We start from the raw sequence: 25,666 nt of genomic DNA on the forward strand, positions 1-25,666 counted from the left end.
ATGCAGTCATTTCGGGGACGCCTCGGGGTCGTTCTGGAGCTATTATAATCAGGTAGACTTGTTTTCTTATAGTTCCCCTCCTCCCCTTTATTTTTCTCTGCCATTCAGACTATATCTTTCTTTCCGCTGTCCAATTTTCGCCCTGTCTAATTGAATTCGCTGATTACCTCTAGTTATTTTGGGCCAATACCTCCTGAGTGGGAACGTATTGCCGCCTCATCATCATCATCGCCATCTCATTTTTGAGATTGTCCACCATCGTGTCCATGGTGTGTCCCGCTCTCGGCTTGAGAATTAGCAGTCCACGCTAACTATAGCCAAACTGGCAATGCTTCTGCGATTCCCTATGGTGTGCGCACCCCGCCTCTTAAGGGGAACAAGATGGACGGCGACGCGGACAATGTCGGCGGTCTACAAGCCCGTAACACATGTCCTGTTCGACCTAGACGGCGTAATCGTAGGTAAGCTTCGAAGATCTTTAAAGGCCGGGAAAAGTAGGTGAGGGGACTAAATCTTAAATGGGTGCGCCGCGCACGGCAATTATATTGGTCACGTGGGGCTACTATAAGTCTGTTGCTGGCGCGTAACAGCAGCAGCAAGGTAGGTGCAATACCGGGCGTAGGCTGTTCTTGGCACGCCTCTGATGACTATCTTAATCAACTTCATGAATTTTTAAATAGTATGCTGCCTCATACAACAAAAGTAGTACTTACCGGCGACTGCAATCTACCAGGTATTGATTGGAAGAACTTTTCAGCAAGCACCAAGGAGGCAGTTAGCTGCCAACTACTGCTGAATACCGCATTTAGCTATTCCTTATCGCAAATAGTTCAACAGCCCACCCAAATCCAAGGTTCCTCTGCTTCTCTTCTCGACTTGGCTATTGTATCACAATCTATATACTCCGAAATTAGCGTCGAGGAGGGTATATCTGATCATAAACTGCTATTAATAAAGCTATTTCTTCATGGTTCTAGATTAAGAAGCAACAGGTGCAATTCGAAAACAGTAGTTAAAATGTACAACCGAGCAGATGATGCAACCATTGTCGATTACCTTGAAAGACTGTGGGACGGATTCACGACTAACAGTTTTGACACAGTGTACAATTTATGGTTGAAATTGAAACATACCATTGAATATTGTGAGGAGCATTTCATTCCGCCGAAAACAAAGAGAACGAAGCGTGACACACCTTGGGTAACAAGTGACATTATTCATCTCAAACGAAAAGTTCAACAATGCGCAAGCGTAGAGATATCCCCGCAATAATTCGTCAACTTTCCAACGAATTGCGCGCTAAACTGAAACACGCCAGGAGCCACTTTCTTTTTCACAACCTTAATTACCTTTATGAATCATGAGCCTCAAAAATTTTGGCGCTATCTGTCAAAACGGCATGACGCTGTTCAGCATAGAGGTCAATGGAAGTGTTGTACATGATGTTCGTGTTGTCGTCAACTTCTTTAACGAGTTTTTCTAGTCCGTCTTCTCGCGCATGCCCGGGCCAGTCCATATCCCATGTTATCACGAGTCTGCGATGCCTGAAATCGTGATTACACAACCGGGAATGATTAACTTGCTGTTGAATACTGACATCAAAAAATCTATTGGCCCTGACAATATTTCGGACTCATTTTTAAAACGATATGCAGAACAACTAACACCATTTCTATGCTCCATCTTCAAAACGTCACTATCAACGGCTTCTCTCCAATCAGATTGGCTCTGCGCTAAAATAAAACCAGCTCACAAGGACGGGAATAAGTTTTTGGTAAATAACTACAGGCCGATATCACTAACAAGCGGTTGCTGTAAACTTTTAGAACATATTATCAAGAAGGCAGTGATGACATTTCTTGAACAAAACCATCTACTTTAGCATATACAGCATGGTTTCCGTAAAGGGCTTTCGATAGTCACCCAACTGCCTGAAACCACCCATGACTTCTCGTCGACAATTCATTCCAATGAACGAACAGATGCAATCCTAATAGACGTGCCAAAGGCGTTCGACTGTGTCCCCCACAGCAAACTGATTGATAAACTTCAAGCAATAGGCATTAATTCACAAGTTATCTCATGGATATCAGCCTACCTCCGCAATCGTACCCAATATGTAGAAACTAAGAACACTAAATCGGACCAACTTGACGTGTACTCAGGAGTACCCCAAGGATCCGTTTTAGGCCCCTTTCTTTTCCTGGTCTACGTGAACGATATACATACCTGCATTGAACCGGGAGTAACACTAAGGTTATTCGCAGACGACTGCATAATCTATATGGCTGTGCGGACCATGGGTAATCAAATGAAACTAAACACTTTCCTAGCTAACATTTCTGCCGGGTGCGCCAAATGGGGGATGCAAATTAGCGCAACCAAAACAAAAAATATCACTATAACCCAGAAAAAACAGCCTCTATGCTGTAATTACGATCTAGCAGGTCATATTTTAACTAAGACGGACAGTGTGAAATACCTAGGTGTAAGAATTGCTAAAAATTCAAAGTGGAATATACATACAAACAATATATGCGCTAAAGCATTGAGGTAATTAGGATTTTTGCGACGAAAACTAATAGCGGCACCTCCTAAAGCAGAACTAGCAGCGTATTTAACGCTAGTACGTCCCATTCTTGAAATAGCGAGCGTGGTATGGAACCTTCACCAGCGATACCTCATTGATACGTTAGAACACATACAAAATATGGCCCTCCGCTTCATTTACTCGAAATACTCACGGTACGATAGCATAACCGCACTCCGCAACCAAGCTTGCCTACCAAAATTAAAATGCCGCAGACACGTGTCATCCTTAAAGTTCCTTTATCTTCTTTATCATGGTGCCATAAACATAGACAAAGATATATACCTCCGGCCTGCTTTTTATCATTCACGTAGAACCAGCCATAGCTGTAATACCAGGCCTTTTGTTCCTTGTTGTAACACTTTAAAATTTTCCTATTTTCCACTAACCATAGAAACACGGAATAAATTACATAGTGAAGTTGTTGAAGCGCGTTCTGCGTACATGTTTGTTGCTGAAGTTGAAATATGATTTAACTCTGATGATCAATGAAAGTGTGTTAACCTGTGAAACAAAAATATACATCGCCATTATTAGCCCTTGTATGCTAAACACCTTCGAGGAGATGTGTTAAAGTGATGTGTTTTTGGCACTGTACCACTCCTGCATGAGCCTTTGAATAGGCTTACAGCTTATAGTATGAATAAATAAATAAATAAATAAATGACATTGTAGGTTTGAATGTAGAAATGTCCTCTTGAAGCCGTCCCTCGAACACCAGAGGTCATTTCATTTCCTGAGAAACCTTCCAAGGCAGAAAAGATGAGAAAATGTAGCAGCAGTGGATCGCAAGCGACGAGTGCTGCCATACGAGACTGCTCAACTTAATTAGTCTGAACCAACAAACCATATTTAACTATACAAGTATTTGCGCAAACACCTTCTTTTCAGCCTCTTCGTTGCATTGTAGATGTTTTTTCGATAAAGAATACGCATGTTCCTTACAGGTGCGGGACACGTTTCAGGAATTCCAATAGCGCGAGCTAAACCGGAAAGTTACAAACCGAACATGAAGCCCGAGCCCCTAGGCAGCTAGCAAGTAATATAATGTTGTTAATCTTTCGCTTTCACTTTCTTGTGATCAACACGAGATATCTTGTAACGGGGCTTCCCGATCTAGGTGTTTTGGCCCATCTGCCACCCCGGGGCTGCGGCCGAGGCTATGTCAACGGTGCCCGGGAGGATAAACACGGTCTTTGGGTTGTCCTAAGCTAGAGCGTGACCTCCCTTTCTCGTTTGGCCCTTCCGGGCCGTCGTAGCACCGTCCCTACAAGACATAAAAAATAGGAGACTGTACACTGGAGCCGGGAACTTCCTCCGCTATTTTAATTTATGCACCTCCAGCTAGCTACAGCACTTACTGTACACGATTTAAAAACAGTCAGTTCAAAGTATTTTCACTTCAACCAGTCAATCAGTTTATTTACCAGAAATACATCCGGAGCGGCCCATGGTCCAAAAGCAGATCCAATAGCTTCGCTGTGTTTATGAACCCTTAAATGGCATTGGCAATGTGACACCAAGTTAAATATTTATCATCCACTCTGCATGCAAACAAATTCACATCATGAACTCTAAAGGCCAATAGCTGATGCATATAAAATACAACAGCGAACATTATGAAGACGAGTAGAGCAATATCGAATTCTAATTACTTAGTAGAATGAGCCAGTGAATCAAATAATGCTAAATAGAGTAAACAGAACAAAATTTCATGCAATGGTCGATAAGCAGGACCTTTCCAGAGTAAATGCAAAGTTATCAGCGTTTTTAATTTGTATAAGTAAACTGTTCCAAACTTTTGGTATGTAATATTGCAGTAGCCGTTGAACAAAAGAATTTCGTGTTACGGGAGGGTTGAATCTTAATTTTTCAAGGCGATCGGTAAGGCTCACCGATGTAGCTGGGGGCTCTGGTACAACAGAATGTGTCTCGCCCCTGCAGACACGGAGAAGGTGTACACGAAGGCCGTGCAGACAATGGCCAAGCGTTACGGCAAGGAGTACACTTGGGAGCTCAACCTCCGTGTCATGGGCACACCAGAGGAAGAGTCGGCAAGCCTGGTAGTCGACAGCCTCGGACTACCCATTAGCCCGGAGGAGTACCTGTCCGGGATGGATAAGATTTACGCCGAGATGTTCTCCAACGTCGAGCTTATGCCTGGTGCGCATGCCCTTGCGATCCTTCAGCCTTTGTCTATTAGTATTACAAAAGCATCGACATGGCTACCTACCAGACGGAACTGCTCAGAACAGTGACCTTGTATCATTCTAAGGATAAACTTTTTCGAACTACAAAGGCTTTTTTTATGCACAGCACGTGAAGAAAAACTAGCCTGGTACGGAATACAAGTAATAGCTGCTTCAAGATACTTCTCAAATTAGACTCTGTATATCAATAAGCATGGGCTCCATGAATGTACTTTGCAGAGCGAGAGTATACAGCGATTTCTGTGATGGACTGGCAGAGCGGGGAGTTTCACCGATACGTTTAATACATCTACCTTTCCCAGTACTTGTGCCGAAAACAACGGAAACCCATGGCCCCATCAGCCATTAAACATGGCTGCGCATACATGTTTTATACACTGAAAGCAACTTCAGAATCGCAAAACACTTTAATTTCTTCTTCGCGTGTTTCTTACCTCGCAGTTTAACGATCACAGCAATGGTTAGAGCTGTATAGTACATAAAAAGTTACAAAGCTACTTATGCAATTGTTGCTTCCGGGCCTCGTTGACGAGTGTTTTCGAAGTACCTTCACTTGAACGGGGAGCTGCCCGCGTGCTGGTTTGGTCCGTTCGGATGATGAAAAGCCAGAGGCAAACACAAATCTGCTTTGTATATGATGAGGCCCAGATCAACATATGCATACATTACTGCGAATAGGGCTGCGAGAGGCTCCATCATGAGTATGCTTACTCCGCCAGCGTAACAGCTCCACATCTCTGCCCAAAACTCATTGGCGTCATTCCAGCTCTTAGATTATTTTGTAGCGTGAGCTACACTGGCCGAGATTGAGCAGTTTCGCATGGCTCCTGGACAGCCATGCTGCGCATGCGCGAGGAGCAATGACGTCACACGGCGCACAGAACGTTGCTCGCTGCACGGCGTCTCTCACTCACCCCACGCGCCCATCGTCTTCGCCGACCTTTGTTCCAAACACGTGGCGGTCCGGTCCACTTGATGATCAAGCGAGGGGTGGCCGGGTGTGGAACCGATGGCTCGTGCGTCGCAGCAGCACCGGCGTACGCCTGTGGAACCGTCTAAGCTCTGGGGCGATTGGTGACTCTGCGCCGGAGCCGCTTGATAAATATACATGTGTCACATAGTGCGTATACCATGTGTGTGTCATCGAAGCAGCCGCAAGCATGATAATCAAGATAATCCTAGACAACCAGGAAAGCTACGAATAATAAGCTGAACCTTAGCTCACGATACGTATATCCTGGCATAGCCGAGCTAAGCCACTGCTAATATTTTTAACAGCTGTTTCGTCTGTGGATAGATATTCCGATCGATAAGGTTCTTAAACGGTTGCGCTGTGGAATGGGCTGGTTGATTAACAAGGTGAAGAAATGTTTTTATTAATTTTTCATGGGCTCCCAGTTCATATCTCGTCACTAAACTTTAGTTATTCTGAGGCTCAAGGAAGCGGGAGGTGAATGGGGCCTGGATACAATTCACTCGGTCTCAGATCCTGAAGTGTTCCCGAAGCTGACTATCTGATAGTAACCAGGACACCAAGAGAAGGAACACTTGACTGCAAGGTTGAACTAGTTGCGGTGATCTTTGGGATGCGCATCAGTCTCATATTCCAAAGGTCCGTGGTTAGAATCCCGTACAGCACCGAATTTACCAATGGTCCTTGTCCAGTAAGATAGATTCGAGTTGTCTCTGGTAGACGTCCACCCTATGCCTTCGTCCACCGGCAGGGCGCCGATCTGAGAGGCGACTCTTCACAAGAAGCCCTGCAGTTGGGTCTCTCCGGCAGACTGCAGGAAGAATCTGCTCACTGGAAGTGATTTTGATGTGAAGGAAAGTGACCGCGAGGAAAAAGCAAAAAACACAAATGTGAGAATGGCAGGTGACAATCGTGAGAAGATAAATACACACTTCAGCCTAGGCTTTTAGATACAACTGCAAATTCGATTCCCCACTACAGTACGTTCAGCGAGCGCCCCAGTTTGTGTTTCCGACACCTTATATATTTTGTGAAAGAAAGTTGCAGCACTTGGCATGAGTAACCGTAAAGGGCAAAACCGAAGCGACAAAAAGTGAAGCAGTCCGGCTATATAGGCATCTAGAGGATGCTTTCTGCGTGAAGTGCTCTGGAAAACGTTCCTCGTAGTCAATTAGTTGCCCCTTTTTGTACCGAACCTCGAACGTCCAGTGACGCACAGCCAAACTCGTGTACAAACAGTGCCAGTTCTCTGAGAACGGGCTGATGCGATGCATGTAGCCCGCGTGCCCCTCCCAAACCTATGACTCAAGTAGCAACAGAAATCTCTACGCCTCGTAAACATCCCGAGCAGTAGTATCTTTGCAGAAGCCGACCCTGTAGGGGCCCAAGCTGAACTTAAGTTAACGTGCCCTAAACGCAACAAATCGTTATGGTAGCTCCGCGGCGCAACTAACTCGTGAGACTGCACTCTTCTCCACTCTAAATTCTTACGGTAAAGCCTCTCCTGCTTGGTCTTTAATCTCATATTTTTCTTAGAATCAAATTTAGTCACATCGCACTGTGTATCCTGAAGTATGTTAGCCTTTTCCTGGTCGGCACTCCCGGCAGTACAACTTCCGTATGCTAGTTGCGGCGAGCCTTTACTCCTAGGCTCAATCAAAAGCCGTGTCGGAATGTCTTTGAGCTCATCTGACTGCTTCTGCCGACGTCGATTACCTGACCTTGCAAGGAGGCGTACTTGTCGAGTCAATCAATCGTCAAGTCCTCGACGAGATTTATTAGAATTGGAGTACTCGCAGCGGTCTCTGTAGAGTGTAAGGGGCCTATAAAATATATTCTGTTAGTCTCTCTCTCTCTCTCTCTCTCTCTCTCTCTCTGAACTTAAGTGCTTCAAGAGTATGGATAGTGAACAGAGCTGAACAAGTTAGCTCTGCCGCCTTTCCCATTTTAGGACCCAAACGTACACGGACTCTGCAACTTTGGTTGGTAATGCTTCACCGCCGTCGTTTTTCCCGCCTCTTTTGGTCGGGCATGACAACGGCTGTTGTTGCACAGCTTAGCAGGCATAACCCAAGGCAGCATGGCTGTGTTACTCCATTTTTGTTACTGCTCGCTGTTAACAGTCCAAGACGACGCCAGGCTTTTCGGATCACTTCAATAGACTCAAATCGTAGTTCATTGTCATCTTAACGTTCATTGTCAGCGGTAGCGACTGTTAACAATTTGCACTGAAAAATAATAATTTATTAAACCCTATCTATAAAAGGGGTGTGAAATCAAAAAAGCAGTACAATGTATATGCAATAACTCAAGCAATCAACCCATTACGAAAGGGATACCAAACTAATTAACAAGCAGCCGTCAATTAAAGCCTTGCGGTAAAATACTATAGCTGTGTTTGCCGCAGGCATCCAACGCCTCGTGGAGCATCTTCACGCCAACAAAGTGCCAATCGCCATTGCCACCAGCTCGAAGCCTTCCTCGTTCCAGCTGAAGACCATAAGATACTGTCGGTTGGTGGCCCTCTTCAACCACGTGGTCTGCTCGGGAGGCAACCCTGAGGTGAAGAAGGGCAAGCCTCACCCGGACGTCTTCCTTGTTGCTGCCTCCAAGTTTGATGACAGGCCTCCACCGGAGAAGGTATCTTAGCAATATGCGATTTTCGTAATGCTCGTGACTCTCCTCTCGCAAAAGCACCGTATGGCCTAGTGAGGCGCACATACTGTAGCATTAATTATGACCTGAAGGCAGCAGCTTAGTTCGTTACGTCCCTGGTTTACATTTTAGCGCCATGACTGCGAAGGCCCATCAAAGCCCCGTTTTAACCACATTCTTGTTTCATGGATACCCGTTCCCTAATCAACCTGCTTACCGGAGTCACATGGAGTATACGGGCAAACCAAAAAACAAAAAAAAACTTTGAAATACAGTGAAACCCCGATAATACGACTTTCAAGGGACCTCGAGAAAGCGTCCTACGATCGGGGTGTCGTAGGACCGGGGTGCCGGTAAATTCCGGCCTAGTAGACGGTCTCACGCGACAGCTGGGCTAAGAACCTATTTAAACTACTGTATTTAGTGCGTTCTCTCATGATTTGCGAACCTCTGGCTGAAATCTCAAGTTAAAAAAAAGCAACGCCTATGTTGTGCCCCCCTCCCTTTCATGGCATCCAGCTAACCCAAAAGGCCCGTGCCTTGCGCGCGCGAGGTAAGGCCGACATGGTAGTGATCGAGGATACTGAGAGGAGAAAACGCGAATGTGAAACTTCCAAGGCCATGCGGAACGAACGATAGTACAAGGCGGAGTTGAAAAAAAAAACGACATTCGTCGCTATCGGGTCAAAGTGCCCAATACATAACTTTTCTTTTCCCACAAGATCAACCAACGCGAAATAGATAAGATGATTCAAACTTCGCGAGTAAGCCGTGTTGCGGCGAAATTTATAGAGCGGTCTTACTACAGTTGTTACAGTGACTTGCTGCGGTGGCCAGCGAGTGACCCAAAATGGCGGGGCCAACTGGTGCGTGTCTCCACCCTTGCTGTGGAGGAGCGTGAGTTGAGACAGAGAGCGTCGTGAAAGGAAGAAACTTGGATCGAGCGGGAGGGGAAAGCGGCTGTTCGTTCATCGCCATGGGGTTGCATCGTATGTGTTTTCGTGTTCGTCGGCGGCTCGACAGAAGCTTCAAATTCATGGTCCGCCTGCCACCTGAACTTCGACTTCTCGCGGTTGGCGCGTCGGCGTACTGTTACTGCGTGGGGTCGTCGCAGGTTAACTCCCGCTCACGAGTACCGGCCTGCTTGCTTGCGTCTGTTCAGCAACTGGTCTGGTCCACCTGCGGACCTTTGCACATCAAGCAGCGTGAAACGAGGGTCCATAATAAAGAAGGTCGGGGCGAGGCGGCGAAGCGATATGGGAAAAACGCCGGTTTATCCGCGTCACAGTTCATCGTATGAAGCGGACCGCGTGCTCCCGAGTATCACATCATCGGGGTTTTTAATGCATTGTTTCTATGGTGAGTTTGCCGGGACCGCGGTGATCCGTCGTAAAAAGCGGGTCGTCGTAAGTCCGGGGGACGTATTATCGGGGTTCCACTATAGTTTTATTTTTGCTGAGGGTGTTGGTGTATAATACGAGTGCCGACGATACCACAGGACAGAAATTTCAAGTGCCCGGAATATTCTCTACAGCCAGCGACAAGTTACGAGCTCATTCCGTATGCACTGTAAATCCAGCTTCGGAAGCGACGCAACATTGCTAATGATACTACCGTGCCTCCGTGAGCTCCTCGGAACATAAAAACTTGGAAGCAACTCGTATTTTGCGTTTACATGCCTCTGAGAAACATACGCGTACATTCCAAACTTGAACTCTGTTGCTCAATGCCAACGCACGGTAGTTAGTTTAATTAATTGCAATATGGAAATTGAACTCATTCATAGCGCAATTGTGGGAGTCGTTCATACAAATTTATTAGCAATCCTCTCACTTATTAGCGCTTAAACGTTGAATGCAGGTGCCATTTTGTAGTCTGTACTAAGAGCGACCAAATGGTTTGGTTGGCTGGTATGTTGTTTGGCTGGCTGCGAATCTCGAATCACTGCGCTTGAAACATTAACCCTTTAACTTGCAAGAAAGAAATCCAGACCAAATTTTTTTGCTGCATTATTTGTTTAGAACATGCAGATGTCGTCATAAACAAGTAACGTAAGTTTTCCAATATCGTAAATTTGACAATTTTTTCCTCTCTTGTGTACAGTTGCCCTAAACCGGGAATGTCAAAAAATTTAAAGCCGAGTATGTAAAAACGCTTATGCGCGTTATTACCGCTTCCAAACTATTTCTGTTGTTCGCTGCGTCGTCGCATCTCTTTTAGAGCATCAAATGTATCGTATTTGTGTCTAAAGTTATTTTTGTGTTTCTGGAACTATCAATTTTGCGGAATAAGTCCTAGTGGCTTAACCCCGTTTTCAAAGCTTCTATAATATTTTTTTAGAACCGCAGTATTGTCGAATATATTTATGGATGTGAAAAGTTTCGATAAAAGTGTTCGTAAGGACTCTTCTATTCGTGATGACTCTTCTATTCCGCCGGGTAAGATATTTTAAGAAATCACGTTCTTTGCCGCCTTATCATAACAAAGGCCATGCTAGTATGTGTCATGTATAGAGCCCACTATTTGACAGCTAGAGTTAGGCTTCGGTAGCGTTGTTTCATGTACGGAAAGCGGGTAATGCTATAGATGGCTTTGTGGGCGCTATATCTAGGCCGTGAAGGACGTTGTTTTAGCGATAAATATAACAAATGTCGACATTTTCATACTTCAGCTACAAAACTTCAACTAGAACGCCATTGGGTAACTACAGTCACAGGGTATTCCGTGTTGATCCACAGTGGCATTAAAGGAGCCATGAAGAGAAAACACAAGTTTGGTTCATTCAAAAGATTGTCTCGTTAGAATCATACTGACACCACTTTTAACGTAAACTTCGCTCAAATAAGCTACATAATTAGGAAAAACGGGAATGGTCATGCGACCCACCAGCTCATTTCCCGCAACAGAACCTATGATGTCACATGATCTAAGCTCTGCGATTGGCGGAGGCTGGCAGAAGCAGACGCAAATTAGGTAGAGCTTACAAACTAGACGAACGAGCGATTTGCGCTTAAATTTAGGGCACATTCTTTACAAAGCAATAAGAATGATGGGTCAAACAGTGAAAGTTACGAAAGCACATGGAAACATAGAAGTACTGATGCGTTCTGCTGTTCGTACTGCGCACAGCATGCTTGGTTTAGCTGCACAGCACTACGGGGCTTGGGGTTGTCTCAGGCGACACTGGCCGATTGACGCAAGCAACGGTGTCTTACGTGACCCCATTTGTCGAGCGAGCACTGTTTCAGGGAACGAATATTTTCTCCCAGAACAAAAACAAGCCAGGTTTAAATGCGGGCAAAAACAAACCAAACGCTTGCCACGGTATGGTGGCGTCATGTAGGTTACGGAACGTAAAGAAACGCGGGAACAAACCAATACCGCTGTACAGGGTGGAGACAACCTTTGAACGGTCCCGTGCCGCCGCAATTGGGCCAACGGGCTCAACGCGTTATTCTTTTCGTTTCCCACGAGACCTAGTAACGCGAAACAGACAATATGATTCAACTTCTTCAGTAAACCGCGTTGCGGCGATAATTTTAGCGCGGTTTCGACACAATGACTTGCTTCGGCGGCGAGCGAGCAACCGAAAATGGCGGCGCCAGCGTATACGTGTCTCTACCCTGTACGGCGGATGCGTGAATGAAGGGGCTCTAGGCTGCAGAGCGGTCGGTTCCTGTGATGTCATTTGGGACCACGAAAACGCACGATTGAGCGGGAAAATCAAAATTTTAACCTAAATTGTTTAATTTCTCAGTGAATAAAGCACCGTTTGTATCCGGACAAGCGCTGGGGGCACTATAAAACACGAAATCTTTCGAATAAAACCAACTTGCATTTTCTCTTCATGGCTCCTTTAAAGCGGAGCGATCGAATGGAACTAGAACGCACCACTACACCCGCACAACTATGTTTATTGCCAACATACTTTGTCGGTGGCCGCCAATTACAGAACATCGTCCTTATATATCATTAGGGAAGGCGAAAAAAACGGCCAGTAAATCGACGTTTTTTTATCTTATTTCTTGCTAAAGTTGTGCAGTTCCTGTTAAAATTTGTATGGCTGTTATTGCAGTTATTTTTAATCTACTCAACTCTTATTTGAGTTTATTAATATCTTAATGTGACAGCCAGTCGCAGTGTATACGACTTGTTATGTTCGGATATTGGCACACCGTAGAGCAAGAAAAATGAGTGACAATAGGGATTGCTGAATACAAGTATCAGACACTTGCTAATGTTGTGTGTCACTAAAAAGGACGCAGCATCCAAAAGCACGTTTGGCGTCGCCTTTCAGTGCTGCGGAAACTCAGATTTTTGTTCTATAGCAGATAAAAATGGTCTTAGTAATGTCTCAGCATTCTCAACTTGCAGTGCTCACAAAGATGCCGAAGTCTGTCCCCTTTTCTTCCTGTCAGGTGCTGGTGTTCGAAGACTCTCTCAACGGTGTCACAGCAGCACTGGCCGCCGGCATGCAGGTGGTTATGATACCGGACCCGCGCATCGACGAAGAGAAGAGGCACCGGGCGACCTTATGCATCGCTTCACTGCTTGACTTCAAGCCCGAACTCTTTGGGCTACCGGCCTTCTAAGGCGTATACATTTTTCACAAGGACTTTTTACCCCTACAATGCTCCCTGCCTGTATAATTCGTCCTGTATTAGCACGTTATCTTTAAGCATCTTTGCACGGACATCTGTGCAAACAGTATGTCGATGCACTTTCTAAAAAGGCGCGCATTCATCCAAGGTTCCCAAAAACCGCTTGAAATAAATAAACCGACATGCTCCTCTTTGAAGCTGGTAAAATCGCGCAAATCTGCAAAACTCATTAGGTTGTTTTCAGGGAAGTCTAACATAGCGGGGAGTTTTTGGTAATAGAAACCTTGGTTATCCATAGGAGCAGTGTAATATTTCGCTCGTGCAACTTTTTCGGGGGCTGCAAGCGTCCACACATTGGTAAGTGTGTGGACGCTCCCATTTTATACTGCCTCAAAAATACTATTGTTGGCTGGAATTCAGTGGAGATCCCAAAACGCGCAGAAACCTGATTTTTTTTTAGTCGGCTTTTTTTTGTTGGCTAAGGTCACGACCACCACGAATTCTATGGAAACAGCTGCAGAAGTTACTATCACCCTAGCCGTCACCACTTGCGCAATCTATACAGTTAAACTGACAGACCATCAAGCTGAATGCCGCAATTTCCTGATCGGACGAATATCCCTACCAGCATTGGCTATCCTAAAACAAATTAAACAACTTCCAAACTACAGATTGTCTGCTCGCCTGGCCACGACTACCTGACAGGAAATGAGTCGGCACACGCCGCTGGGCGCGCCCATACACACCGGGCCGTTTCAGAAGAGGGTGATAACCTACAAGCCGACGACATCCTCAAGCCTACGCCCACCGAAAACACGCCAACACACTCGCCCACTACCGGCACGGACGCAAACAACACCCAGAACCCAACCCACACCTATCCAGAACCGAAGCTATACTGTATTCCGACAACTACAAACGAACTCTCACCCCATAATACCCTACTCCATGCAATGTACCCCACTCTCCACGCCGCATCTTGCAAATACTGCCACCACCCGGGCACCCTATACCATCTTGTACGGGGGTGTCAACAAACCCCGTTTCTTACTCCTAATCCCCAACCTACATTCGAGTAGTGGGTGGCACGGCTGATCAGCTCCGACCTCTCCTCCCAGCGTTGCCAAGTGGAGAGGGTCCTTGTGGCCAGCGCAGGCCCGGGTATCTCGGACTAGAGGAAACCCGCCACCAGGCAGGTGCCCAGACACCAGCACCTAAGGCTCGCTTAAACAAAGTTTATTAAGTGCGAATGCACTTCTTAAGCGACCCTGAACCTGCGTCCACCGGCGATGTCCGCGCACGTGGAGATGGGCGCGCGCAGCCTGGCCGCTGACATGGCACATACCCACGTGGGGGATTGGCCAGGAATCTCCTCGTCTTCCTTGGCAACGGGGGGAGATGGGCGCGCGCTGCCTGGCCGCTGACATGGCACATACCCACGTGGGGGATTGGCCAAGAATCGGGCGTGAGAAGGGCTAATGCACCCGCTTAAAGGAGTACTGACACGAAATTTCAAAGCTGAGATCCGCTCTAGCAATCAAGCACAACGACAACACAAATAGGTGTCTGTGAATAAATGCATCTTTCTTTCTTTGTAGTTGTGTGTGTGTGTGTGATCTCTCTTTCGCGAACATTACCGAACCGCGCAAATTCAACTCGTGCATTCGCACTTTCACATTCTTCCCCTCGGGGAAATGCGGGGAATCTTCCTCCCCTACCTCGGCTTGGGTCTACAATGCATGTGTCCATCTTAAGCACGTGCCCTGTGCAATGTTTGACTCTGTTTCTTCCTCCCTGCGCGACGTTTATGATAAGTTCATTACTAGCCTTGCTTTCAGTTGTACTATGCCATGTGTGTCTGCGGTACATGATAAAACGCGAACCCGTGCCGCACCTACAGGAGTAGAGTATCATTAGGCTCTGATATAACCAGGTTATAATTACGAACCAGCACTTTTTCGTTAACGTGACAAACAAACGAGATCGTATAACAAGCTGGATCGATTACGGTGCCTTTGCAACCTATTCATACGGGAAACGAGTCGTTGATTTTGTTGATGATGCTGTTCTTTGGTTTCGAAACACACCCGCTTGGGTGATTGGTCAGGAGAGGAAGCTTTCAGGGGCTAGTGGGCATGCTTCACAAAAGTATGATTTGGAAACAAGAATATTTGAAGAGAGAAAAGAGTGCACGAACAAGTATGAGTAACTGGAAAAAAAAGTTTGATCGATGCGAGAAGTTGGAAGAAGAAAAGTCAAAATTTGTGTATAGCGCAAATAAATTCTGGAAGGAAAGCTAAAAGTTTAGTCGTCTGGTCTTCAAAAAGTATGTGCGTATCCCTGTGAGTGATCCTAGCGATGCGGCTCCAAACAAAGGTAGGACCGGGACTGAGGAGGTAACTCCACCCGCCACAGTGACTCGTATGGCTAAGGCGTTGCGCTTCTGAGCACGAGGACGCGGGTTCGATTCCCGGCCGCGGCGGTCGCTTTTCTGATGGAGGCGAAAAGCCAAAGCTCCCGTGTGTACGAGATTTCGGCGCACGTTAAAGATCCCCAGGTGGTCAAAATTAATCCGGAGCACTCCCCTACGGCGCGCCTCATCGCCTGCGTTGCGTCGTCGCGTTAAACCCTACAATCAATCGAGGAGGTTACTTCGAGTCAGTGAATGGGATCGGCAAGCTAACATCTTCCCGTTAAAGAAAAGCCGCGCCAGTGCAAGATGAACTGCTCTACCGCTTCGTGTTCACCACAAAGAGCACAAATACCGGAGGAGGTGGGACCAGCCATGTGCATATAAAAGTTAAGGAAATTACTAAGACGACGCTTATGCGGTAACTTTTATTGAAAGTGAAAGTTGTCGCATTGGCCTATTTATTTATATTTAGTCAGTTAGTTAGTTATTTATTTAGTTAGTCAGTGAGTTAGTCAGTCAGTTATTTAGTGTGTTTGTTTGTCTGCTTGTTTGTTTAGATACCCTCTCGATCTCCGGGGAATTACTGAGAAGAGTGGCTCAACATATACCGGCCTTCTAGTAGTGCCCTTCTAAAATAATTAGGGTCAGCTTAGACTAATTTTTATGGACAGTTTCTTGGCCAGTCATCGCGTAGGTATGCGCCACTATTGGAGGCTACTGACCGCACGATCTACCGGCCGCGCCGAGCCAGCCAGCCAGCAGGCTAACCAGCCAGCCGACCAAACACGACACCAACCATACAGCGATCGTCTTCTCCCTTTGTTTACTACTTTGTCCGACTTTTCTTTTGCTTCAGGGCATCACCAATTTACTCGGGGCACAGTTTAAGTAGCCATGACTTGCGGTTTGATGAACCCGCCTTTAAGCCTCATGGTGTACTGTCCCATGTTCTCACAGCCCCAACCCCGAAGTTTTCGTGAACATGCCGTCAGTTTTTATGGGTACGCTGCATTTTCACACCATAGCCATGTTTTTTTCGCTGGGCTGTCGAATAGTCGTAGATCAAGGACACTAGGAGACTGTATTTCTCGTTTCATTGAGTTTCACATGATAGGCGTTGCTGAGCAGTGGAACATCGCAGTGTTTCCAACTGGGATTTTGGCGAAACGGTTTTGAAAGTCGCCGTCTACACCGGGATCGAAAGCCATTTGCCGAACTATAAGTTTTCCGCATCACCTTGATTATCTTCAGGAGATGGAATGAATTTCTCCGGCCTCGGCAAGCGCTCGCATCTTGACAGGCGCCACTATTGGACCGCTAGTGATGTCGATTCTCCCGCTCGCTCTCTGATTGGCCTGTCGTAAAATCCGTGACCTACGAAGTAATAAAAGCTAACAAGGGTGTCGGCTTAACGGCCCTAGCGTTTTTTTATAACAGCAAAGCTGTAAAGTAACGTGTTTCATAGCAGTAAAGGTCGTTACAACAAAAGAACTGCTACACGCTTTACGACCGGAGCATTATGTCCCTGCAAAATTTCCAAATGGAGGGCGACTTTGTCTGGTCGGTGCCAGCTCAAACGGAAGAAGGGGAGCATCGATCATCATGGCGGCGATCTTCAAGCCCGTTACACATGTGCTCTTTGACTTGGACGGCGTCATTCTGGGTGAGTCGATCGAAGCCTTTCCCGAATAGACGATAATTTTCATTGGGAATTATCTAAGGATGTATCCCGCGTAACGCGCCGCAGCTGTACAAAACGAGTGCAGGCGCACATTAAGCGGCGGCCGCATGTGCGCCCGAGAGATACCACTTCTGACGCGGGCGCGGCAGAACTCTACTAGAAGTTTTACGCGCGCGGGAGCGGCTGATCCGGGGGTCTTCCGGCAGACGCACCGGTTCCCGAGACGGGAGACGCATGCGTAAACGCGCCCCTCATGCTTAGAGCACGCGGCCGTAGTGATAGGAAGACGAAAGGTTCACCAAACGAGTGCTGCCGAGTAATGAAAGCTGCTTTCGAATGGTGCGAGTAGTGCATACCACTTTGAATGCGCTTTTGTTACCTGCTGTTGAGAGAGCCTACGAGACTCCGCAGGGTTCTTGCTCGATTAAAATATTAACGCGAAAATTTTGAATGCCTAGGGGCCATACTGGCCCGCAAACGATGTCACAGTCACAAATCACTATTAGGCGGCGCAGTTTGTGAACAATCTGCGCTGAACCAATTGAGGATTCGAAACGTGTCGTCAGGTTTTATGCCACCAAACAATGGAGTGTGTATCGTCTGGAAACAGCCGCATTCCAAGGTTCTATTAAGGCCAGAATCTTAAGGACCGAAGTTTTGAGACAAAAATCTGCCGAGCTTTCACCAAGTCATTATTAACGCGGTAGATGGTCTTGCCTTTCTTGGAGATATTTTACCGCTCATTTTAGGAAGCCATGTTTCACAGCTTCACAAAAGCACGCTGTACTAATTTTATTGAACATGAAGGATCAATGGGGCAGAAAATGAATTTTGACATGACATATAATACTGTCCGGTGGTATTAAAGGAGTACTGACACGAAATTTCAAAGCTGAGATAACTATGTAAAATGCTTCCTTTTTATCAGGAGATATCTCCCAGCAAGTTTCAACAGCAACCGTTCAGCGAAACATATTTAAAATCCATTTCAATCTTCGCCCCCACGAGAAAGCCCAGAGCGGGCCGATGTGACATCATCTGCTACGTGCCCCAAACTGCCGACGTCGGGGCTTCCGTGACGAAGCCGATGCGCTGGCTGTGGTTGGCGCGCGCTGCTCGGGAGTGTGTACACGTCATGGTTTTGGGACTGACGTCATGCTGCCCGGGCCTGCGGGGATGGCGAAAACCTCGGCCGGTCTGGGCGCGCGCGTGCGCTCGCTCGCGCGCGCTTCCAGAGAGGCAGCGATACGGCAAGAATGGTGACGCCATGTGATACATGCTGTCATGGCGGCCGCTCGGCGTTTTTTTGTCGAAATCGAAACTGGCACGAATAAACGACGCCGTAAATGAATGTTTACGCTGCGCTCGACCGTCTAATCTGTCGTTCTAGGATTAGTGGGCTGGTAGGCACGCATAGCAGCGAAAAAAACGTAACATAAAATTTTCGTATCAGTACTGCTTTAAGATTGCGAACACGTTAAATGCGGATACGAGCCCCCATGGAATACGCGGAGGAAGATGCGTTAGACCCTCTCCGGAAAGTGCTATGCGGAGAAAGCAACAGAAGGCGATGAAGATGCCCCGAAGGAAGGCTCCGAGTCCAGTAAATATATGGAGGGTGCCTCCTAAACACCTGAATATTGTGTCCAGCACTTCCAAACGTTCTGTTTTATACAGCGTAAGCGGTCAGCACACGCTTTCATGACGTGTGGGGCAGTCGTTGTGCACGGAACAGCTCATACGTGGTGATGTTGAGTTTGTGGAACATTTGAGCCACATAGTCTTGCGTTCACTTGCAGACAGGTTGCTGCGGCGCATTCTATTCAGCAGCGCCGACATAGTCAACGGAAATAAGCTCTCCTGGAGTCTTTCAATTTTATAGTTCAGACATGAAATTACCTTGTTCCTGCTGGAAACCGCCAATTCAAGAGGGTTGCTGCTTATCGACTCATTTGACGAGTCGGCTTACGAAAAAGTCGGCTTACGAGCAACCAGTCTGTTATTGCATCCTCCTCAACTTCGTCAACGTAAACGAACTTGTCCTGGGCCGTATGTTTAACCAAGTATGCGCTCAGGCCAACTACTCTAGAGCCTCACTCTTCACCACTTTATTGCAATAAAGGCGTTTTATTCATAAAGACAAAGGGAGACAACAAACATCTTTATTGCTCTGGCACTGAAGGATTTCCTCGAGGTGGCTCCCTCCTTCCAGGACTCCAATGCCCCTCGCTGCAGCTACCGCCCTCTCCACCAGCTGATGCTGGATGGCGGGGGAGGTACTGTCAAGGGCGCACTCCCAAAGCTAAGGTGTATGGAATGGGATAGTGGAGGATGGGTGAATTGTGATTCCAACCCACCCTATAGAGTGTGCCCATGGCTCCGTAGTGGTGGCCAAGTGGAGAGGGGAGGGTCAGGGTAAGATGAGAGCTGCGGGATAGGTGCGGGAAGGAGCTTGTTTGCAGGGCCCGAAAGGCCCGTGCTTCGCCCGGAGAGAGATTCGGGTGAGGGGGAGGGCTTGCCAGCCGATAATATAGAGTGATGTCGCATTATTATGGTACTCCTTGCCATCCCCTTTCCCTTGCGGCATCGTTCCATCGTTTCTCAGGAAAGTTTGCTTCCTTCCTTCCATACAAGAACGAGGAGATGAGCGGCCGTGGCTCATCTACCGTCAAGGATGCTTGGTTAGTCAAACCTCGAGCTGTGAGGTTGGCCCTGTAATTACCAGGAATTAGAAGATTCGCTTGTGCCCAGACGATACTGGTGGACTTTATAGGAGGGGGATCCCGGAGAAGACACCAGGTTGTGCACGGAATGCTCCCGTTGGAATAACTTATGCAGGCCAGTTGGCTATGTATGAAGATTGCCGCGCTATCGGTCTGCGTAATTGCAAAGGTTATAGCCAGTTCTTTATCCTTGGCCTTGACGCTGACACTGACCATGTCTTGTTGGACCGCAAGCAATACAGCTGCAAACGCTGGCCGACCTGGGTATGCAGCAGCATCTCTGTATGCGACTAGGCAATTATCTCTGTACATGCGCGTAATAGTTCTAACCCTCGCTGCACTTCGCTCTTATGGTGGACACGGTGAATATTTCGAGGAATCAGAGGGACTGTGATAAGGTTGCGTAAGTTCTTGGTGATAAAACCATGGCTAATGGTGGGTGCTCTAGCCGGGCTCGAAGGCCAAGAAGGCGTAGGAGGTTTTGACCGGCAGATATTGAAAGTCGTACTCACTCGTGGGACAGGTGAGCTTCAAAAATCTTGAGAATGGAGTTATGAACAGCCAGTTGAAGAAGTCTGGTAGTGGAAGTGTTAATTAGGAGGCCCAGCGCCTGTTTTTAGGCCTTGCGAAGGAGGGTATCAAGTTTTTTTACTTCGGAAGGGTTGAGCAGGGAGTAAGGAGTACGGTGCACCACCATGGAGACCAAAAGGCCTGGACTAGCCGGATAGCGCCGAGCTCTACCACGCCTCTGGTTTCGAAGATGACTCTGCGGAACATGTGAGTGATTTGATCGATGGTAGTCATCAGGAAAACGGCAAAAGTAGGGCTCTTTCGATGATGCTGGAAGAATTCTCTCGGTTTTTGATGCAAGGAGCGGGCTTGATAGTATGCCCGTCAAGAGAAATGGACAGGTCGACCAGGTTGACTCAAGAAGAGCTCGGCTTTTTGTGAAGCGCATGCAAGCCGGTACTTTTTTGCAAAAGAACTGGCACACTGCAAACGCTCCCCAATATCCCCGAGGTCCTGTAGATGGCCATATAGTTATGTCGCTACCATAGAGGTCATGAAATCTGGTTGAGCAGCGAGGGAAAACCGATGAGGGCAATATTGAACAGAAGCGGAGATGCTACCGCACCCTGTGGTGTTCTCCGGCCAGCGGTCGCTTTGGGAGCCAAAGTGGCTTGATCGATCCTGGGGATGGCCTGAGGATGAGCTCAAGTAAGATGCCAATAAATGTGGTGAGCTGGAAGTGGAGCTGAACGGCAGCTACCGGCTTGCTGACGAGAGTGTGAATGCTGAGGCCCACTTCATCGTTGTACCTCCTCATGCCTTATACCCGGGCAGCCTAGCGGCTGTATTGGTGTCCTGGAGGGCAACGACCTGGGTTTGCGTCTGGCCATGTCAAACTGCTTTTGGCTGCAGCCGCGACAGTTTCACTGCCAATAACCAGAGAAAGATTATTCAATAATGTATGTGTCACATCCTAGGATAGGGAATTGCGAACTAGCACCTCAGTAGTGGAAGTTCTAGCGCAACACCATGTCTCTCTCTCCTGCAGATACGGATCAGATGTACACGGATGCGGTGCAGGCGGTGGCCGGCCGCTACGGCAAGCAGTACACGTGGGAGTTGACACTTCGCGCGATGGGCACGCCGGCGAGTGATTCGGCGCGCCTAATCATCGACGACCTCGGCCTGCCCATGAACCAAGATGAGTATCTGGCCGAAATGGACTGCATTTTCGCCGATATGCTCCCCATGGCCGAACTCAAGCCTGGTACGCATGCATGCGACCGCGGTTCTTTAGGCTCATGCTATAAACATTCCAAATCTGCGCACCAGCAGACTGTGCCATTAAGAGAGGAGCTACGGGAGTTCTTCCTATTGGTCACTTTCCAAGAAGTCACCCAAAATCAAAGATTGACTCGGCGGCATCACACTGCCCCCTACCCAAATCTTCCAACATAGGACGAAAGAACCCTTCGGCTGCTTCAACTAGCACTTTTCCTTACTCAGCCGGACTTCATTCGATGCACCCAAACCGATACTCGGCAGAGTGCCAACAGTGCTCCCAACCATGCACCTTACCTAACATTACCTTCCCGACCCACCCCCCTTTCCCCTCTTCGTATCTGAGCTGCGAGAGAAGCTGACGGCCAGCGGTTAGCTGGAGCCCAGGCTTTTTCTGGCGTCCAGAGTCAATACCTCCCGACGGTCCTGTGGATCCCTAGACTGCGGAACCATTCTCCCACAAATATAGCACCGCCGCCATTTTCTACGTTGTGTGGATGCCGTGTCATAAGATACCTAAAAGGCATTTTAAGCTATAGCCATACAAGCTCAGATGTCACCAATCACCAAGGATTGTTAGGTTTCATGGGGATATTTTCATGGTAGCTCAATCGGAAGGTCATTCGGCTTAAAATCGTTCGGTTTCGGGATAAAGTTAGGCCAAGAGTTAGTTCACTGGTTTTTAATCATGTGTAGAATTTGTGTGCCGATCTGTCATGTGTGTTTTCCCTACTCGCTAAAATTGTTACGGCCACGCTTTAGCCTAACAACGTGCATCGTAAAGTGGAGAGAAAATAAGGTACGACCTTCCGGATCATTTCAACGATAGGTACGAGGGCAAGGACATGTAACGCTAAGGGTGCAACAGATACTCAGTACATGCTACTGTATGACAGAGAGAGACAGGACGAGGAGCAAGGGGAGACAGATTACGGCTCTTTCACACCTGTTCCCTTTAGCAGCTACTGAAAAAAAAAAAAAACCGCCGATTTGATAGGTATTCGGCACTGAGAAAGATAAAGGAGTGTAAGTGATGTTATATACCGAGACAAATGACGTATAATAACTTGAATCTACTGTCTCAGTCATAAGAACTTTGGCGTGTTTCCTACAAGGTGTGGTCCAACAGAAACTGCACAGAAGCCTTGGAAGCAGGGTTATCCAAACCACCGCACGAAATTGATTTAACCCGTCTTCAACGTCTGTAAAAGCGCAGGCGCGTACTGAAAGCAGTGGCCAAAATTGTGCAGTGAAATTGAATTCATCTGGCTGCCTCAGGCGTGGAGCGCCTCGTGCGGCATCTGCACGCCCATAAAGTGCCAATGGCCATAGCCACCAGCTCCAAGCCGGCCTCGTTCGAACTCAAGACTTCCAGACACCACGGCCTGGTGGCCCTCTTTAACCACGTGATCTGCACGGGTGACGACACCGAGGTGAAGCAGGGCAAGCCACACCCGGACGTCTTCCTTGTCGCCGCCTCAAAGTTTGCAGACAAGCCTCCACCCGAAAAGGTTGGCCATCATATCACGTCTTTAAGCTCGACAGAAAAGTGATAGTCGGCGCTCGTATCGCCTTTCTTTCCCTAAAGTTTCTGTTTTGTGCAAGCAGTTTTTAGAATGTACTCACACCAACTAGCTCTGGTTGTTGTTCTTCTAAATCTTTATGCTTTCCACACGGTTTGCGAAAGGGTATAGTAACTTGTGAGGTAAGGTAAGGTGGACGCGTTACTTCTGCAGCGATAGTCTCCAAATGTTCGTTCAATAGATCCCCAGTTGTGACAGGATTGTGAAGAGCAGCAGGGCCGCTGTTAGCCACACTCTCTTTTGCAACAAAAATCTGTAAAAAATTTCTTGAAAAGGCCTGCAAAACTTGCTGGCTAAGAGCGCAGAGCTCGCATGGGTCGTTGTTGTCGGGTCGCAGCGTGGCTGAAAATGCCAGACGGAGCGGGGCTTGCGGCTGTAGGGCGTCTCGTCACTGATGAAGGAATGCCCGCAACGGGTGTTTAGGAAACGGACGGTACAGGGCTACTTTCGGGTGGAAGTCGTACGGCATGACGTTCGTCTACCGGAGGCGTTGTCCGCATGGCGTGGGGGGAACGTAGCGGCGCCGTCGGTCACGCCAAGCCCGATCATAACAAGGACACAATGTGCACTGCATTCTATTATTGCGTTGAGCAATGGTGGGCATGTCGGCAAACGTTTCATGGAGGTCTGTTCATTTTCGCGTCACTCTGTAACCATAGGGTCGGTTGCAGAGTAGATAATGACAGAGAGGAGATAACGTGCGGAGAGCCTTCGGAACCCTGGACACGGGGCCATTAAGACAAGCAGAAGCGCGGGGCGCCAGCTGACTCAGCCTCGACCGGTCTTGCGACTCCCGCGACTGCTTGTGCGCGTTGCAGAATCGAGTCCGCAGCCAGTGCGGGAGGCGAAGGGGAAGGAATAGAAATGACGGCGACGAAATGCCGATAGGGGTGGGAAACAAAACGAGTGAGTTAGCCACCACTGAAACACTTAGAGAGGAAAAACACGGTTGGAATGGTGTACGAGGGACGTGCAAGAAACGTCCCGTTGCGGACATTTGACGCAGGTGTAAGGCATGCGCTCGCGTGGAGCCTGAAGTCCATGAGGGATAGGGACGGGTGCGCACGAATTCTTGAAGGTCCACCTCTGGATCTCTAAATATTTTTTTGTTTGCTTTTTCGCCTGGCGTGGACATGTGTGGCTGTGGTGCGGGCTAGAGATGTCTACCGCAAAGGTCTTTGCTGCGCAGACAGCTTCCACTTTCCTTGAATTAGCGCGAAGGGGTATTCGACAAGGCTATCCTACAATAAAGACTACCTGCGGTTGTTTGTCTGCACAAGCGATGCGTCAAGCTTACACGGAATCACTTCCTGCTGCCACCATAAAAATCAATCCTTTCTCAATTATTCTAGGAAAAACACCAATGAAGATCTTTGGAGGATTTGGGAAGGGCATTGACTGCATTGCAAGTTTTTTTTTTGTTCTTATCTTGTTTTGGTCATTTTTTTGCTTTTCTGCGGTGAGGTTCGTACGACGGTAGAACAACGTAAGTTGCTCTATTCTGTTAAGCCATGAAAACTTATCAGCCCGGCAATGCAGCGCCGAACTGAAACGCTGAAGACACCCGATAATGTCGCGCTTACGGTTGAGCGAATGTGCCCAGTGGCCTGGTACTGGACTAATTCCAACGCAATAATTGACTAACGCAGTCAAACGTGATGAGTGGTTGGCATGGTGCCATGGCTTAAGGTGCATGGGAGAGGGGTGCAACGTAAATGTCGTTCTCGAAGTCCAGCTTTACAAACACTTTATATGAGAGCTCTTGTGCGAATTGTTTTTCGCAAGTTACGTAGACGCGGAAATAGACGTTGCGATAACCACATATACTATATGATTGGATTTGTTTCATGTAGATATTAGCTGGCGATGAACAATTAAATTACGGTGACGATCAAAATAATCCAGTTTTGGACAGTGTTTGCGTTTGATGTGATTAAAAAGGGACGCATCATTCGAACTTAAGCTTGCCGTCGCATTCTAGGGCTCCTTGCTTCTTGTTTCGCGGTTTTTGAAGTGCCACAGATAACAAGCTACTATTGCAATGCCTCATCACTGCCAAGTCACATTGCTCACAAGCATCTCAAAGCCTGGTCGACTTTTCTTTCTGCCAGGTCCTTGTTCTGGAGGACGCCCCCAAGGGCGTCACGGCTGCCCTGGCCGCCGGCATGCAGGTGGTCATGATTCCGGACCCCCGCATGGACGAGCAGAATCGATGCCGGGCTACCCTGTGCATCGCCTCGCTGCTCGACTTCAAGCCCGAACTGTTCGGGCTGCCGCCTTTCTAAGGCGTGTCTTCTCAAGGACTGACCATAGTGTACCCAGCCTCCACAATTCGTCCAGTATTCGCATCCCGTAATACCCCTCTTCGCACGGACTTCTAAAGCAGACCATTGCTGCCCCTTCCAAAGATGCTCCTTGTTCTCTCACTGTTACAACCCCTGTTCAG

At 47.7% G+C, this 25,666-nt stretch overlaps 1 protein-coding gene across 1 annotated transcript; it reads left to right on the forward strand.

The window, feature by feature from the left end:
* LOC144166824 (uncharacterized) lies at window positions 1-25,666 on the forward strand. Its single transcript, XM_077696311.1, has 10 exons — window positions 1-31; window positions 396-461; window positions 4,535-4,753; window positions 8,181-8,413; window positions 12,847-13,011; window positions 14,148-14,190; window positions 16,989-17,105; window positions 21,405-21,623; window positions 22,916-23,148; window positions 25,332-25,666. The coding sequence occupies exons 1-10, from the start codon at window positions 1-3 to the stop codon at window positions 25,503-25,505; spliced, it is 1,500 nt and encodes a 499-aa protein (XP_077552437.1). The 3' UTR covers window positions 25,506-25,666.

Source organism: Haemaphysalis longicornis, unplaced genomic scaffold, assembly GCF_048455015.1.
Source record: "Haemaphysalis longicornis isolate Haplotype H1 unplaced genomic scaffold, Haemaphysalis longicornis Haplotype H1 scaffold_19, whole genome shotgun sequence".
Taxonomy (NCBI): domain Eukaryota; kingdom Metazoa; phylum Arthropoda; class Arachnida; order Ixodida; family Ixodidae; genus Haemaphysalis; species Haemaphysalis longicornis.